This window comes from Rhinolophus sinicus, chromosome 18 (assembly GCF_057876585.1).
Source record: "Rhinolophus sinicus isolate RSI-liver-muscle chromosome 18, RSI-T2T, whole genome shotgun sequence".
Lineage (NCBI taxonomy): Eukaryota > Metazoa > Chordata > Mammalia > Chiroptera > Rhinolophidae > Rhinolophus > Rhinolophus sinicus.
In genome coordinates this window covers 40,513,443-40,530,586 of record NC_142518.1, presented here as the reverse complement: position 1 = coordinate 40,530,586, position 17,144 = coordinate 40,513,443, and the positions used below count along the sequence as shown (strand labels likewise).

The following is a 17,144-nucleotide window of genomic DNA, read 5'->3' as shown; positions in this document are numbered from 1 at the left end:
GGTTCATCCATGTTTTAGCATGCATCGGTACTTCATTCCCTTTTATGGCTGAATAATGTTCCACTGTGTGGATATACTGCATTTTGTTTACCCATTCATCAATAGATAGAACATTTGATTGTTTCCACATTTTGGTTATTATGAGAAATGCTGCTATGAACATTCAGGTACAAATTTTTGTGTGGACATATGCTTTCATTTCTCTTGGGTGTATACCTAGGAGTGGAATTCCTGGGTCATATGGTAACTCTACGTTTAACATTTTGAGGCACTTACAAACTGTTTTCCAAAGTGACTGCACCATTTTACATTCCCACCAGCAATGAATGAGGGTTCCAATTTCTTCACATGCTCACCAATGTTTCTCCCTGTCTGTCCTTTTTATTTTAGCTATCATAGTGGGTATAAAGTGGTATCTCAATGTGTGTGTGTTTTTAAGAAACTGATGTTTATTTTTCAACTACCTTATTTCCATTTTCTGTTTAAAAGCCTGTGGAAGAACAGCTTAAGACCAACCAGTGGTTGTTCCTACCCTTTCAGAGACCTTGGGTTGAGAAGCAGTAAATTCGGGAGCTAAAGAACTCCGTTCATCCTGAAATTCCTCCTTGGTCACAGCCTTTTCATCAGCAACCTGCTCTTCCTTTTCAATCTTTTCAGGATCTCTGTAGAAGTAGAGGTCAGGCATGACCTCCCATGGATGCTCACGGGAGATGGTCCTGCACATGCACAGAACTTCCTGGGCCCACATCCACCACATCAGACCCACTGAGTCAGCTCCCTTATTGTTGCTTCTTTGACGGCAATGTCCATATGGTGCAGAGGAAGATCTGTGTTACACAGAGCAATGGTAGGCAGGTTAACATAAGATGCCTCTGTGAAAGGCTGGTGGTCAGTCCTGGGATCAGTAACCACCCGCAGCTCCCAAAAGGCTGCCTGGATCTGGTTAGTGAAGGGTCCAGGAAAGAAGTAGCCAGCAGTAGGAGTGGCTCCAGTGACAGCAGCAAACTTCAGCACAGCTTGTTGGCCTGTATTCCTGGACAATGTGATATTGATGTCAGCTGGGTTTTCAACGGCAACAAGGGCATGAGCCACCAGCAGAAGCTTCTCTGAGGTTCTCTTTGTGATGCAGATACTATCACTTTTCCTTTTGTAGATGTGCTGTTCCATTTGGAAGTCAAGGTTGATGCCACCTAAGTGGGTTCCTGCTGCAAGGAATTTAAGGACATCCTCCTCCTTCACCTGCAGGACAGCAAGGGCTCTGAATATTGTGACAGTTTTCCTTTCATTTATGACGGGAACCCAGAAAAACACCTTATGGGTAGCACAGAAAGCTCATTGTGATTTTGATCTTCATTTCCCTGATGGCTAATGATGTTGAGCATTTTTTCACATGCTTACTCGTCATTTGTATATCTTTTCTGGAGAAATATCTATTCCAATCTTTTGTCCATTTAAAAAAAAATGGGTTGTTTTTGTTGTTGTTGACCTGTAAGAGTTCTTTACATATTCTGGATACAAAGCCCTTATCAGATGTGTCATTTGCACATATTTTCTCACATTTTGTGGGTTGTCTTTTCTGTGTCAAATGTTTTTGTTTTTGCATGCTTTATTCCCAAGAACACACATATGAGGTAAATGTCATTGATAGGAAATGGAAGTTCAGAGAGGAGAAGGTGGAATTTAAATCCATTTTTGTCTGACTGTAAAACTCATGCTTTCTCCTCAACCCCAAACTGCTCACAAAGATGAGTGTTTCTGGTTTTAAGGAGATAGTCTGGCAGAGGACATAAAACAAGAACACAAACGAATGCACTATAAAGTAGAGTTCCACTTGTCCCACAAATGTCACAAGAGAAGTGTAGAGGAAGTGCAGTGGGAGGTCAAGAGGAGAAAAAAAGTGAACACATCTGGCTGGGGAAATCAGGGGTGGCTTCAGCAAGGCAGCATTTGAGTCTTGAAGGATGGGTACAGTTTCACTGGATGGAGATGATGGACTGAATGGAGGAGAGCATTTCCAATTTTGAGGAGAAAATGAGAGTTGACAGCATGAACGGGGCTTTGATCCTACGACTGGGTGTGATGGGGAGTCCCAGGCTTTGGGGGATGAGAAATTCTGGGACTGCCTTGGTGGGAGGACCCAGGCACTAGCTAACCTGTGGGATCCTAGGGTTGGCTGGGCTAGGGGATCTGGACAACGGCTTGGATGGAGAGTTTAGGCGCTGGCTGGAGTGGAGGGTGCCTGTGATGTGTGTGTTCTGGGGGTGGGGTGTCCAGAAGCTGCCTGGGATGTGGGGAGCTGAGGACTGGCTGGGCTGGAAGGACACGGGGCTCGCTGGGATGGAGGGATGGTCCAGGGACTGGCTGGGATGAGAGATCCAGCAACTGCCCGCATAAGGGCTGGATGGAGTGAGGTCTCCGGAAATAGTGGGTTCAGGGGTTGGATGGGATGGGGAATCTGACACTTGGGATTGGCAGACCGAAAGGGGATAGGGAGCCCGTGGTATGCCTGGTCCTGGGGGCTGCCTGGGATGGAGGTTCCTGAGATGTCTTAGATGAGGATCTAGGGCCTGATGGACCCGGGGAACACTGGAAGGGACTGGAATGGAGGGCTTCGTCGGGCTGCGTTAGGTGATGTGTGTGGGACCAGTGGAAGGGAGCGATCTCCTGTAGCCTGTGATGGGGCTGGCCTGGGTGCCTCAGGGCGGTCCGGCTTCGCGCGTGGGAGGAGGGGGCAGGTGCGGTGCACGGGGGCGGGTCGGGTGAGCGGGGTGGGGGCAGGGGCGGGGGGCGGGGGGCGGGCCGGCGGCCTGGGCGGTCCCGCGCGGCCGCGCTGCGCAGTGACTCCGCAGCGGGCGGAGCGCCGTGGGCCGCGTCCTCCCGAGCCGTGGCTGTGGCGGTGGCGGCGGCGGCAGCAGCGGTAGTCTCAGCTCCTGCTCCCCGTGCCGCCGGCCCCAGAGCTGTCTCCCGGGCCCCCCCGGGCCCCCGGGCCCTCGAGCCCGGTGCGCGCCCTTGCGTCCCGCCGGCCCCCTCCCCCGGCTGGGTCCGGGGGAGGGTGGCGCCGTGAGCGAGCGGGGCCCGGGCTCTCCTGCCCCTTCCCCTGCCCCTGGGCCGCCAGGATGGAGGCGGGGTCGGGGCCCCCGGGTGGCCCGGGATCCGAGAGCCCCAACCGGGCGGTGGAGTACCTGCTGGAGCTGAACAACATTATTGAGAGCCAGCAGCAGCTGCTGGAGACCCAGCGACGGCGCATTGAGGAACTGGAGGGCCAGCTGGACCAGCTCACCCAGGAGAACCGCGATCTCAGGGAGGAGAGCCAGCTGCACCGCGGGGAGCTGCATCGGGACCCCCACGGCGCGCGGGACAGCCCAGGCCGTGAGAGCCAGTACCAGAACCTGCGCGAAACCCAGTTCCACCACCGCGAGCTGCGGGAGAGCCAGTTCCACCAGGCGACCCGGGACGTGGGCTACCCGAACCGGGACGGCGCCTACCAGAACCGGGAGGCGGTGTATCGGGACAAGGAGCGGGACGCCTCCTACCCGCTCCAGGACACTACCGGTTACCCAGCCCGCGAGCGCGACGTGGCCCAGTGCCACCTGCACCACGAGAACCCAGCCCTGGGTCGCGAGCGGGGCGGGAGGGAGGCTGGGTCAGCACACCCGGGCCGCGACAAGGAAGCCAGCTACTCAGCGGCGGTGGGCGTGGGGTCCCGGCCACCGCGGGAGCGGGGCCAGCTGAGCCGTGGCGCATCCAGGAGCTCCAGTCCTGGGGCCGGCGGCGGCCACAGCACCAGTACCAGCACCAGCCCGGCCACAACCCTCCAGAGAAAGTAAGGAACGTGTGTTTGTACCACCCCCCACCCCCCACCCCCGCCCCTTCCCCTTTAGTTCCTTCTCCAACTTGTCTGGCCAGTAAAGTAAGAAGCCGGTGCCTGATTCCGTGTCCTCCTCTCCTGTCCCAACCTGTCAGGAGAAGCCGGGTCCACCTCATGCAGCCCCAGACTGGGTTGGCCCGAGGAGAGCAGGCGTCTTTTCTTTCTGACCGTAGCCAGTGAGGGCCTAGAGCAGTCATCACCCCCTCCACTTCTATACCCTGTAGCTGCATCCTTGCCAGAGGATAGCTTCCCATTTATTTATTTATTTTGGATGTGTTTATTGTCTGCGATGGTGTCAACTCAGAGCCCCAAGGAAAAGAAACCCCTCCTCCTTTTTTTTTTTTTTTTTTTTTTTTTTTTTGCCTGTTGGGGTCTCCTCTGCAGGTCCTGAGTGCAGGCCTGATCTTGTCTCCTCTGGCAGCCTCAGCTCCATCCTTTCTGGGAGGCAGGTGGGGACCAGAATGGCTGCTGGAGGCTGAGCCATCCATCTGAGGGGAACTGCAGCACATCCTGGCCGGGGGAGCAAAGATGGGGGAGCAAAGATGGAGGCCTTGCCCTTAGCTAGTTCATCAGAGACCACCCCCTCTCCACCCTCAAGAAAAATACCACCCAATGAAACAGTGTACTAGAAAGGGAAGTCTACAGAGCGGCCCTCTTGTTGGATCAATGCCAGTTTCTGTGCTGGGGTCTGTCTGTCTGCCTATTTGGGACACCTTGGCACTATTTCTTGGGTTGGTGGGACATGGCCTGGGTCCACTTCTTCCATGCAGATACCATAGTGAGCTGGTTGGGATAAATGTCAGGCTGGGAGAGTCAAGGGCATGCAGGCTCACAGGGCTGCCCTAAAGGCTCCCTGATTTCTCTTCTGCTGGATTAGAAAGCACTGAACTGGGAGTTAGGAGACCTGGGTTCCCCTTCCAGCTCTGCTGCAGATTGGCTTTGTGACCTTGACTGAGTCCCTTCCTCTCGCCAGCCATCAGTTCCCCCGTATCTTTTTCAAAGGCAAGGTCTGTCTTGAATTCTCTTTAAGGGCCCCTCCAGCTTAAATTTGATGGTTCTGTGACTAATCCAGCCACACTACAGAGCAAGTCTGAAGTCCTCTAGCAAATGGACAGCCTTCCCCCTCCTCTCACTGCTCAGCTGGTCCTACCATGTGCCACAACCAGTGGCGTGTCTCTTGAAGGCTGGGCTGGGGGTGGGGAAGCCTTCTGCCTCAGGAAATCTGCCGGGAGACAGCTCTCTGCAACTCCCCCGTGGTGAGGCAGCAGGCTGGGGTGCTGGGTTGAGATGGCTGGGCCCCAGGAGCAGCAGCTGCAGCTCAAGGGCCCAGCTGGGCTCCACTGCAGTGCATCCTCAGCTGAGTTTTGGTGTGGACTGCCCCAGAGTAGTCTGGGGGCAAGGGAGATGGGCTCCCCTGCCCAAGCGGGGCTGCTGGTAGCCTACCCATTCCTGAAGGACTGATTGCGTGTGGCTTGGGACCTCACACTGGAGGAAGGGTCTGGATCAACCAAGCATGGTCTTGGTCTCCTTTCAGGAGAGGGCCATGGTAGGGTGAGGGCAGAGGGAGACTGGATGGGCATTGTGGTCCTCAAGCCTGGCTGCAGACTTTTCTAGAGTCGTCAGGCCTGTGACAAAGGAGGCAGCCTCATTATGTGTGGCTCCAGGAAGCAGAACCAGGAGCAATGGGAAAATTTGGGATAAATCAGGAAGAACTTCCCAACCTGGCTGTCTGGTGATGCAGTGGACTGCCTCAAGAGGTGGGGGTGGGGGCTAGCTGGATGTGTCCAGCAGAGGCCCAATAGGGGTAGGGGAGAGCTGGAGAAAGCACAATTCCTGAATTGGGTATAAAGCCCAATGGAATTACTTGGGCCTTCCCCGATTCCAGGATTCCATGACGCTCAGGTTCTCTTTCCTGCAGACGTGGGTCTGCATGTCTTGCCTGGCTGGCAGCCTGTTTGCTCTTGAGCTCTGTGCTTCTGCCATCCATGCAGGCCTGCCTCTTGATCCTTCCCTCTTCTTGTGCACGCTCCAGGCTGTTTGTTGGATTTCCTGGCTTCACATTTCCTACTAGATTAATAAGGGATTTAAATAGTACTTTGAATTTCTCCTAACCACATATTAAATATTTGCACATCCATCATTTCCTCTTTTGGGTCTCACAACAGGCCCTGTGCAGTGAGCATTAGCAACTCCATTTTAGAGATGAGGAAACTGAGGCTCCAAGATAAAGGGACCTTGCTCAAGGTTATGCTGCTAGTTCCTAACGGAGCTAAGACTAGAACTCAAGTCCACCTGTCTCCAAGGCCTGTTATTTTTCCACTAGAGCTTTCCATCCTACAGGAGCCTCTTGGCCTCAGGATGTGGCTGGGTCACCAACTGGGAGAGGCCAGGAGAACCTTAGGTAACTAGAGGATTTGAGCAGGAGGAGATGACTCTGGGATGAGTGGGGGAGTTGACGGGGGAAGGAAGCAGGCCGTGTCTCTCTCCTTTCCACTCTCCCTCCCCACCAGGCATTGGGAGGGCCTATTGATGAAATAGCCATTGCTGCCACCACAGCAGCTGCAAGCGACCCCCCACACACACACCTGTCAGGCCTGTTCTGGGTTTGTAGAGTGAGTGAGAAGGCTGCTTCTGGAAGCCAGGGCAGGCAGGGTGGGAGTTTAGCAGCAGAGGCTGCAGCATTAGCAGAGGATAGGTACTGCTGGTACAGGCTGGGAACTCCTGGTCCCCAGGCTCCCTCTGGTGGAGGAAGAGGGAAGAGAGGGGCCTGGGCCCAGCTGCTGCTTGTTGAGAGCCCCCTCTGCCTAGGGACTTATATAGAGTCCAACAATCCTGTGCATCTGTCACCACAATCCACATTTTACAGCCAAAGCAACTGAGAGCTCAGAGAAGTGAAGCAACACAGCAGAAGTCACACTACCTATAAGTCCTGTGAACTTTCCCTCTACTGCAGTTGATAGCAGCTGTCACGTCCACCCCCGCCCATGTCATCACCCCAGGATTTCCACATCCTCCCGCATTATCTCTTCTGGACAGGTTCCCAGATGCCGGTATGCCTTCTCCTGTGCCCTGGCTATGGCCTTTCTAGTGCAGCAAAGAGCAGGATGAGGCACAACCTCTTTCTGGCGTCTCATGAGGACTTTGCTTGTTTGTTTGTTTTTTTAGTAGCTACTAGTCACTCCCAATGATCAGGTCTTTTCCCCTGGAATTGTTGCCCCCTTCAGATGACTAGAGAATAGCCCTCCTTTCATTGTTGATCTTGACCTGGCCCCCCTTGCAGGTCAGGCAGCTGGAGTGATTTACAGGCGCGCTGGGGGCCACTGCTGAGCCGCTCCACCCTGGAGAGAGCTGCGTTCCCCGTGCTTTGTGCATGGGCCCAGCTCTGGCTCTGCTGTAGGCGGTGGTGGGCTGAAGCTGGTTTGGTGATAACTCTCCATTCTCTGCCCCCACCCCCTGCCCACCTCACAAGCTGGCTCACGCTGGGGAACAGCAACCAGAGGACCAGCTTGGTATTCTTGACAGCAGGGCAATGTCTGGTCTACCACACGGCTCTCCCACGTGTGGTGGAGACGCTGAGGTCACTGGGAGGGAGGAAGGGAGCCCAGGGAGGGACCCTGGGGAAGTCTGTCTCATGTGGGGTCTTGAGTGCTTTTCCCAGGGGGGTCTCTCCTCAAGAGGAAAAACCATTTGTCTTCCGCCCCTGCCCACTGTGTTGGGAGCATTGTATTTGTGTGGGAGGAAATAATAATGTTGAGTTGAATGAGAATTAGAGGAGTCTTACTTCTCTGTCTAGATCTGGGGCAAGAATGGGGTTGTTGTCATCCACAAACATTTCTTAGCTGTGTGCACACAGCAGGAGGAACCACCAGCCTGAGCCAACACCATGGTCTCTGTGCTTGAGACCCTCCCTACCCCAGGCCAGAGACACAGAGTTCCAGGCTGGTCCCCCATCGCGGTGGTGCCCAGGACAAAATGCGTAGCAAAGGTGGTGAGGAGTGGAGATCCTCGGAGGAGGGAGAGGTCAGGGCAGGCCAGGCCGCTGGTTGAGGACCCAGATGGAGGGGCTTTGAAGAGAGTGGGCATCTCCTGGTGTCCATTGGAGGGGGAGGTGGGCAGAAGACTGGACTTAGGCTTGCTCTCTTCTGCTCCTCCTTCTGTCCCACCCTTGCCTGCTGTGGCCTCTGAATTTGCAGAGAGCACAGTGACGGCCTGGAGCATAGAGAGGGGGCCACGTATGTGCTGAGTGAGTCTCAGCCTTCTGCATGCCAGGTGCCATCCTATGTGGCTTTATGTAACAATAGCTAACATTTTTTTCTGCATTTACTGTGTGCCAAGCACTGTTTGTTCTAAGTGCTTTCCATGTATGAATTCATTCAATCTTCATCTGAATTCTCTGATGTAGATATTGTTATTAAATCCATTTTACAGATAAGGAACCCGAGGCCCAGAAATGTTGGACAACTTACCCAAGGTCACTCAGTGAATAAGTGACAGAACTGAGGAGCTGGAAGGAGCCCGAGTGGTGGGGCTCCAGAGTCCTCCTGCAGTGTTCTTACCCATCAGGCAATACTGCCTCTTATCTCATTTGTATAGTCCCTGCCGGGTGGGTGTTAGTATTTTCCGCATTTTTCAGACAAGGTAACGAGGATCAGAGAGGGGTGGTTACCTACCTAAGGTCACACAACTGCATGAAGCCTAGAACCATCTGGCTCCTGAGCCTATGGTACACCGTTGCCTCCTGCAGACAGGTGTGGTGTAAAGCCATAAAGACACTCCAGGCATGGCTCTGGGCTTCCCCCAGCAGAGCTCCTGGGACCACTGCCGGAGTCAGGCTCCCTCACATGATTGCCTCCTGGATTTCTGCCATAGTCTCCTAATAGATGCCCCTCCCGCTCTTGCTTTGCCAAGCCTCTGACGAAGGGCAGCCAGGCCAAACTTTCTGCAAGGCTCCAATGGTTTCATTCTCTCTTTGGCCTGCAGGAGAATACGCAAACTCCTCCATCTGCCATGCACAGTCCTCTTAGGATCCGCCCCCAACTTCTCTCTCTCTCTCTCTCTCTCAGGTCATCTTTTTACAGTCTCCTTCACACAGGCCATGCTCCAGCCAGACTGGCCTGTGTGCCCCCCTGTGAGCCCACGCAGCCTTCTGACAGCCTCTGCATCTTGGCTCATGCTGCTCCCTTCTGGGCGGCTTCATCCAGTTCCCAGGCTCACTCAGCTCTGCTGTCACCTCTCCCATGTTTGTTCGCTGGTCTCTCCCGGTGCTTGGTCTATCCCTGACCCTTGAAATGAGAACTTGGCCCCTTTTTATACCTTGTTGGTTGTTTGTTTACATCTTGTGTCCTCTCTGCTAAATTGAGAGCCTCTTCAGATTGTGATTTAACTGAACTGTATTGAGTGCATATGGTGTCAGGCCTTATGCTAGGTGCTGTGGGCATGAGTGAAGGAGCTAGAAGCTTGGAAACACATAGCACAGCACATAGTAGCTGCTTAATAAATGTTGAGCAGACAAATGGATATCAGATTAAGTCATGGTGCATTAATAGCCACAGGTGCCTAAGTTTTTCTTCATTCCAGGACTCCTGTAGAGAGAGGTGACTCAACTTCAGAATTCTCTTGCCTCCTGTGTGGCTTTTATCTCGTGCTCCCTGGAGCTGTTTGGCCTCTGCTGTCTGTGCTCCCCACACTCACCAGTCTCCCCTTTCGTAGAATGTCAGGGTAGCAGAGATAGATAAGACTTTGGAGACATTTAGGCCACCCTGCTCACAGTTACTTCTCCCTCCCATGCTATGCCCATGTCATACCATGGTTTTGACCCTCAATGCAAGATATTTTGTTCTGAAAGGAGCAAAGAGGCCTGCATAGGACCTTTGTACAGTCCATCCAGTCCAGTGGAAAGTTATTTGTTTATCCATCAAATCTGTATTAGGCTCAAACCCTGGGCCAGGCACAGTGTCTTGGAGTCAGAATAAGATGCATCCCCTCTGGTTCATTCCCTGCTGTATTTCCTGGCAGAATAATAAACACTGGTCACAGGGAGAATGATGGATAAGTGACTTATTTCTTCTTTTGAGGTAACTCATTTAGGGCAAGACCATTTGCCAGTCATTCTCACTGCCTCGTGGCATTGGGTCTCTCTCCAAGCATCCATGTTGAAAGCATTTACATAGGGAAGCCCGTTCTTAAGCACTTAGGAGCTGAAGCTCTCTGGGACCTTCGCATTTGCTGGGGAAGGATTCTGATTCTAGGCAAGTCACTTAACTTTCAGGGCCTCGGTTTTCTCAAGTAGTAAATGGGGACAAGAGTATGTTTTCTGATGTGTAAGATTCATGTTGCCCTCCACAAAACTGAATCAGAAAATTTTCTGGTTGCGTAGCATACGCATCAAGCTTCCAATCTGGATGGAAAGCTGAGGGGCAAGGATGGAAAGTAGTATGTGAGGCTGCCCTGCCCCCTAGAGGTGGAGCATAGCAACCAAAACAACCAAAGTAAGCCAAGATCTTCGCATCACAGCCTTTTCAAAACAAGGATGACAATCCAGAGCTGCGTGGCCCAGAAGGGTAATTCCTCTAGCATTTTGGAAAGAAATCTATTACAGTTGTCACTCGATATGTACCATTTCATTATTATGAAATGCATTTCTTTGTTGCTATGTGATTTTTATGCCTTTTTAAAGGGGTAGTGTGATTGCATATCTGGGCCTTTGATTTCCTCCTACTGGATTCCAGAATGCAGTATGCTGGCTAAAACCAGTATTTTTCTCTATATAACCACTTTAGAATTATTGTCATTATATCTGTAATAAAAAGTACCTAATTTCTTTTTCCCCCCAATTTTCCCTGTAAAACTGTACACATCTGATATGCTAGCCAATTCATAAATAACCCATCTAATGCTGATTGTTGTGAGAATTAAATAAGATGACTCATATGAAGTGTTCAGCACATAGTGTGTGTTTACTCAGTTATAGGCATTTTTATTATTAATAATGACTTTGTAAAAACTATGTGCTGCGGAAGGGCAGGAGTTAGAAGCCATGTGGGAGCTTACCACATTTCTGAGAGGTTAGTCCAGTGAATATTGTGTGCCTAGTATGGGGCATGGCTTGTGCTATTGTAGGAAGGAAGTTCGTGATTAATATTATACAGTTCCTGGCTTCAGGGTGCTCACAGTTGGGTGGAAAACATGGAAACAGATGATGGCAATGCGATGTCCTGTGCGCTATGCCAGAGGGGAGCTAGGGAGCCATGGGTACCCAAAGGAGGGACTTCTACCCTGACTGTCAGGGAGGGATTCCTGGAGGAGGTGATACCTGAACTGGGCTTGGAGGATGCGTAGGAGTTAGCTAGGTGAAGAAGGATGGCATGTGGGTGGGAATGGGGGGTAAAAAGGAGATTAACGCAGAGGGGGCAGCATAAGAAAAAGTACAGAGGCAGGGAAGCAGCAGGGTATGGGGAGGAGAGGAGCCCTTTTATCAGCTCAGTACAAACTAGAGCACACACAGGGAGTCACGGAGTGTCTGGTGAAGAGTCTGAAGAGTTGGCCAGCCCAGATCATAAGGAGATTTATCCCATTGGAAATTGGGAACCAATATATGGTTTTAAGCTGAGGGGAGAGGTATGAATGGTAGAGTATGGGGTGACCTGTTAAGAGCCATGTTTTGGAGAGATCCATTAGAGGGCAGTTTGGAAGATAGATTGGAGGGCATCCAATGAGGAGGCTGGTGTGATAGTCTAGGTAAGAGATGATAAGGCCTGGGCATAAGCAGTGGGAATAGAGATAATCTATTAGGGAGAAGGCAGTGACAACACAATGACAAGTGCTGTGACAGAGGGGAGTGCAGCCTACTGTGGGAGCTCAGATGAGCGGCTGCCATCTAGGGCCAGTAGGGTTTTTAATAATACCAGCATAAAAGTCAAGAAAGTTTGAGCTGGAAGGACCTTTAAGAATCATCCAGCTCAGGCTATTCATTTTCTAGGTGAGAAGACTGAGGCCGAGAGAGAGAGGACTTTTATAAGGCCACTCAACATGTGAGCAGAGGAGCTGATTAGAAGAGCCACTCTCGTATTCCGTATTCAAAGCATCCTTCGTTAAATGTGCTATATCATGCCTTGAAACCCTGTGAAGGTTGTGGGGATCATTATCTTTGTGTCGTACAGATGAGAAAACCGGGGCTCAAGGAGGCTGGGTGACTTGTCAGGGAGGGAGCAATGAAGAGGAGGCATCACCTCAATAAAGGTTCTTTTGCTTTAGTGGCAGACAAACCCTCTGCCCTGGTTCAGGCCCTCGGAAATCAGATCTGCTAGATTCATAGCTGGGGTCTACGGTCTCCTGTCCTCCACCCAGGCCTAGCCTCCTTTCTGCCTTAGATGTCCTCATTTAACGTAACTGATGCAGCTCAGAGGTATTTTCTGGCCAGGTGGCCAGCACTGTCATCCTGCTTTTTCTGTTTTCATGGAAGAGGGCGGGCCTGTGTCTGTCATCGCTGTGTCCCCATTGCCTTGGGCAGGGTATCTCTGGCTTGGGTGCCTTTGTTTTGAGGCTCCATGGTATGATACAGAAAGAATGAGCTTTGGAGACAGGCAGACCTAAGTTTGAATCTAGGCTCTGCCCCAACCCACTGGATGACTTCAGCTAGGTCATTTTACCTTCTCTGAGCCTTATTTCCTCATCTGTACAATGGGATAACAATGCCCGATTCTCAGGATTAACCACAATCATTTGAATGGTACTCCATGGTACTTGCGGGTACTCAATAAAGAGTTATTTCTGGGGGGAGAAAACCAATGAAATAATCCATGATCTTGCCAAAACATATGCTCTTATACCTCATTTCATAATCATATTGCCAGAGATTCTTCAGTTTTCATAGGCGGTAACTCATCCAAATATTGAAATAGCATATCATTAAAATAAGACAAAGTTGAAAAAAGCACAGCAGAGCAAAACAAAGAAAAGCAGTCATTTCCTTCTCCTTCGTGAAATCTCCCATGGACAATGACTTGAACAATTCAGTGCTTGGCAAAGATTTGCTTCCCCTGAAAACTGGTGTCTTTCCTCCTTCCCAGGATGAGGCTGTTACGGCTCCTTGTATCTTGCTTTCTGCCTCAGGTACCAGTTCATCTGAAGTACAGCTCTAGCATCTTTGTTGATCTTTTTTACTGAGTTCTTGTTTTCTAGTTCAGTTCTTAATCTTTCCTTATCTGTGTTATTGGAGCAAGCCACCTCAAAGCCTTTGTGACTCAGGCAGGTATAAATAACTAATGGGTGTAAATAGTTGAATGAGTAGAAGCCTGGAGAGGCTGGACTGGTGGTGGTGGGCTTTGAAGAGGAACAAAGGGTGGTGCAGGCTGAGGCAACGGAGAGACGGCTGCATCTGCATGGGTGACTGTGGTCCTACGAAGAGTTGAGGGCTGAGGGAGGAGTCGGTCCTTCACTTGCCTGTCTTGTTCCTGCTCTAAAAAGAAGCATGGATTGGAGAGCAGCACCTACATCACCTCTCCCTAGAATCACCCTTTTGTGTGTAACGTGTGGGAGACTGAGGCTCAAAGAAAGAGGGTGAATTTGTTTTTAAAATTAAATCAAAGCAGTACATTTACGCAATTTGCAAAAGGCAAATAGTACACAAGGACGTAAATAGTATGATAAAAAGCCAACATCTCTCTGTCCCCCGCTTTCCAGCCCCAAGAAGGACCACTTTTACCATGTAGGTTTTCTGGTGATAACTTCCTATCTCTAAATAACATGCTTTAATAGTTATTTCTTCACTTATCAACTTTAAACATTATCTGCTGACTTCCTCTTACTATGACAAATAGAAATTTAGCTTATTTTTAACACCTGATTCTTTCTCTCCCTCTCCAAAATATGGATAATTATATTACCATTTTGGTTCCTCTATTTGTTACCTTGGTAACTTTATTAAGTGCTGTTTTAAACTGTGATTTCTTATTTCATCAGTTTTTCACAGTATCTCTTGACCACTCAGTTTGTAAGACATAGTTTCTAGTGCCCCATCCTTCTCTCCATCTCCCCTCTACCCTTCCACTTTCCACTTTTCTGTGTTTGGTACTTTTGCATCCAGCAAGGCTGGTGACATTTGCATCCTGTTCTGTGACAATAATTAGGTCTCCAGCGTTTTATCTAGACAAATTGATTTTAAAAGTTGACGACCAGTACATTGTGTTTATGTGATGATGACTATGTCAATATTATTCATTGCAAGGCCAAATAATGTACTATAATTGCACCTCACTTCCCACAGGTCCACAGTCACTGCCCCTGTACTTCCAGGAAAATGTTCTTAGCATCAAAATCAAATGAATTTTCCTTTCTTTGTGCTCTATGAATTGCTCAAAATCGCACCACTTTTTATTTTGTTTCATATTTGGACCAGGGCTTTCTTTCTGCCTCCCTCCCTTCCTCCCTTCTTTCCCTTTGATGTATTTGCATGCTTGATTACTGTTGTGTGTAGTTCCTTGAAACCATGCGATAATCATAACACATCTTCTGGGGACATTTTACTTCGAGACTTTTAGGAGAGGAACTTTTTGAAACTTCATACTGAAATACAATATGCAGACAGAAAAGTGCTCATATCACAAATGAATAGCTTGGTCAATTTTTACAAGCCAAACACACTTTATGTAACCAGCATTTAGCTCAAGGTCTGTTTGTCATTCACCCCACTTGGTACCCAGTGAGACCTTGCCATTTGATGCACTTTGTCTTTTCTTACATAATTTCTTTGATAGTTTCCCCCCTTCATTTTCTCTTTCTGGAATGTCTGTTAGTTGAATGTTGAACGTCCTGGATTGATCCTCTAGGCTGCTTACCTTTTCTCTCGTATGTTCCATTTTAGAGTTTATGAATAAGTTAATAGAAGGTGTGACTGAGACATTTGTCTATCCAGGCTGGCTTGTTCACTCACTGGCTTTATTTTAAGTGAACCACCAAGGAGCTGGCTATTATAATGGGTGCCTTCCGAATACCAGAATTTATTTGGGGGTCATCAACACGTCACTAGGTGTCTTAATTCATCCGACGTAATTTAATTTCTTTAGCCAAAAGCCCTCTGATATTTTGCCTCAGGGTGAATACCAGGTAACTTGTGTTCTGGATCTGGGGGCTGGGGGGAAGGGGGAAGATTTCACATATTTACCTTCAGTTTACCCCCCTGTTTTCAGCCCCTGGTCGCTCCTACCCTCTCTCATACTTACCATCTCCAAGTCTGGAATCTCTCTGGGCCTCTGGTGGCCTGACTGGCTCCTTCCCCACAACCTCCTGAGTGGTGTCCCTGGCTCTCCTTCCGCTGTGAACACTCTTCTCTTTGTTTTTCTGCTTCCAGAAATTTGTCGAAATTTCTTACCCATTGCTATCACCCTCTCGCATCCTCTTCACTGTTATGAGTTCATACCTTATTTTATTCCTTCACTTTCATGTTAGTGGGGTCCTGGGAGAGAGGGGAGATGTAAACATTAATGCTCTTGAAGTCCAAACTGAGGCTAAATCTACTTTTGTTTCCTCAGTCTAGATTGAGAATGGAAATTATTAGTAAACCCCCCAAATACCCAACCCTGGGTAGCCTTATTGGCATGTCTTGCCTCTGGCTCCAGCCCTGTCATGAGCATTCCCGTAGCAGCCTCTACAGCACCCTTTTCTTCAACATCTGTCATCTAGACCATGCAGTCAAGAGAACCCTCAGCTGAAGAACTGGAGACCTGTGTTCTGACCCCTGCCCTGCCACTGCCTCCCTCTGTAGCTCTGGGCCAGCCCTCCGCCTCTCAGGGTGAGCTTGCCGGGACTCAAGAGGGTCTGGGTCTGCTGTGAGCTGTGCGTCGATAGGATTTGGGTGGGTGCTTGGAGAGCAGCCCAGCCTCCTTTGCTTAGGCAGTGAGGAGCAGGTGGGCCAGAGATGGCCCCCAAGCTCACAGGAGGGGGCTTTGAGGCTGAGCTGAGGCTTCTGCAACAGCAGGCTGCTTTAGCTGCTCCCCCTTCCACCCACTCTCTTTCCCATCATGGCTGAATCTCCAGCCCTCTGCCTCCAGCAGAGGGAAGCAAGAAGGGAGGGCAGGAGAGCCAGTTCCATTTCCCTTTCTTTCCCTTCCCTTCCCTTCCCTTCCCTTCCCTTCCCTCCCCTCCCCTCCCCTCCCCTCCCCTCCCCTCCCCTCCCCTCCCCTCCCCTCCCCTCCTCTCCTCTCTTCTCCTCTCCTCTCTCTCTTTGCCATAGTGCTGAGCTGGTCTGGGCTGCAATACCCATGCCTAACCTCACCTTCCTTTTCTGGTGCTCCCCGCTTCCATCCTTGAATGCTCATGGTATGGGGGATCTTGGGCTGTGCTGTGTGGAGGGGAGACCAGAGCTTGGGAGGGAGAGAGGCCAAACTCATAGGCTGGTATGGGAGATGAAGTGCCACTTAGCTCTGGCATGACAGAAGGAAGCTGCAGCTGTAGCACTTAAAAGCATTGGTTTTGGAATCAGACAAACCCAGACTTGAATTTCAGCTGCACTGCTTATTAAATGTGTGACTCTAGGTAAATCACATTGCTACTCTGAGCCTCAGTTTTCACATCTATACAATGAGAAGAATAATAACTACCTTGTACAGCTGTTATGAAGATAATACAAGTCTTGGATCGTTGTAGGTGTTTAATAAATAGTCACCTTATTCTTTTTGGATTATTAGAAGGCAGAATATGCTAAGGACCAAATAAAGCCTGCTTTACTGATTGAAAGGAGAGGGGGTTTAGAGAAGATAGCATTAGACCTCATCACTCCTTGGGCTGAGCCCCCGCAAGGGCTCCCCAGCAATTATAGGATGAAGTTCACATTCTTGCCTGGTGTTTAAGGCTCTCTTTGTTGTAGTCTCTGACTGTCTTTCTTCTCTTGAGAATAAAAATGTAAAGTGATACTTGCCTCTTCATTTCCTGACAAGAAATTTAAAAAGTGAGAGACAAATATGGCCTTTGAAGTCTGCAGCTGTCGTCCTCATCGCCATTCTTACCATCCCACAACTTGTCTAAAACCACCATGGCCTTCATTTTGCATCCCCACCACCTTCTTGGCCTTGATGTTGCGTGGGTTCATTGCTGAAAGTGTTTACATTATCCGACGAGTTTTTGATTTGTCCTGTGGTTCATCTTGTTGTTCTTCTCTTTTAATAACCTTTAAAAGGTTTCCTTGCATGTTACCATTACCTCATCCACTTGACTTCTATACCTGCTTATTTGTCATTTCTAGGTCTGATTCTCGGCTCAACTGGGCCCCTTAGAAAGGGGT

General features: G+C 49.9%; 1 protein-coding gene and 1 pseudogene across 2 annotated transcripts in view; one reads left to right on the top strand and one right to left on the bottom strand.

Moving 5' to 3' along the window:
- Positions 1-505: 505 nt before the first annotated feature.
- On the bottom strand, positions 506-1,713 carry LOC109438091 (small ribosomal subunit protein uS2B pseudogene; annotated as a pseudogene).
- Positions 1,714-2,884: 1,171 nt separating this feature from the next.
- IQSEC2 (IQ motif and Sec7 domain ArfGEF 2) overlaps positions 2,885-17,144 on the top strand; it is a 75,980-nt gene continuing 61,720 nt past the window's right edge. Inside the window, exon 1 of one of the 2 annotated variants that reach the window (XM_074324133.2) lies at positions 2,885-3,823. In XM_074324133.2, the coding sequence (XP_074180234.1) occupies positions 3,117-3,823 (707 nt within the window). In that variant the 5' untranslated portion in view covers positions 2,885-3,116. The remainder of the gene's footprint in view (positions 3,824-17,144) is intronic. The other variant, XM_074324134.2, reaches the window with a different exon arrangement.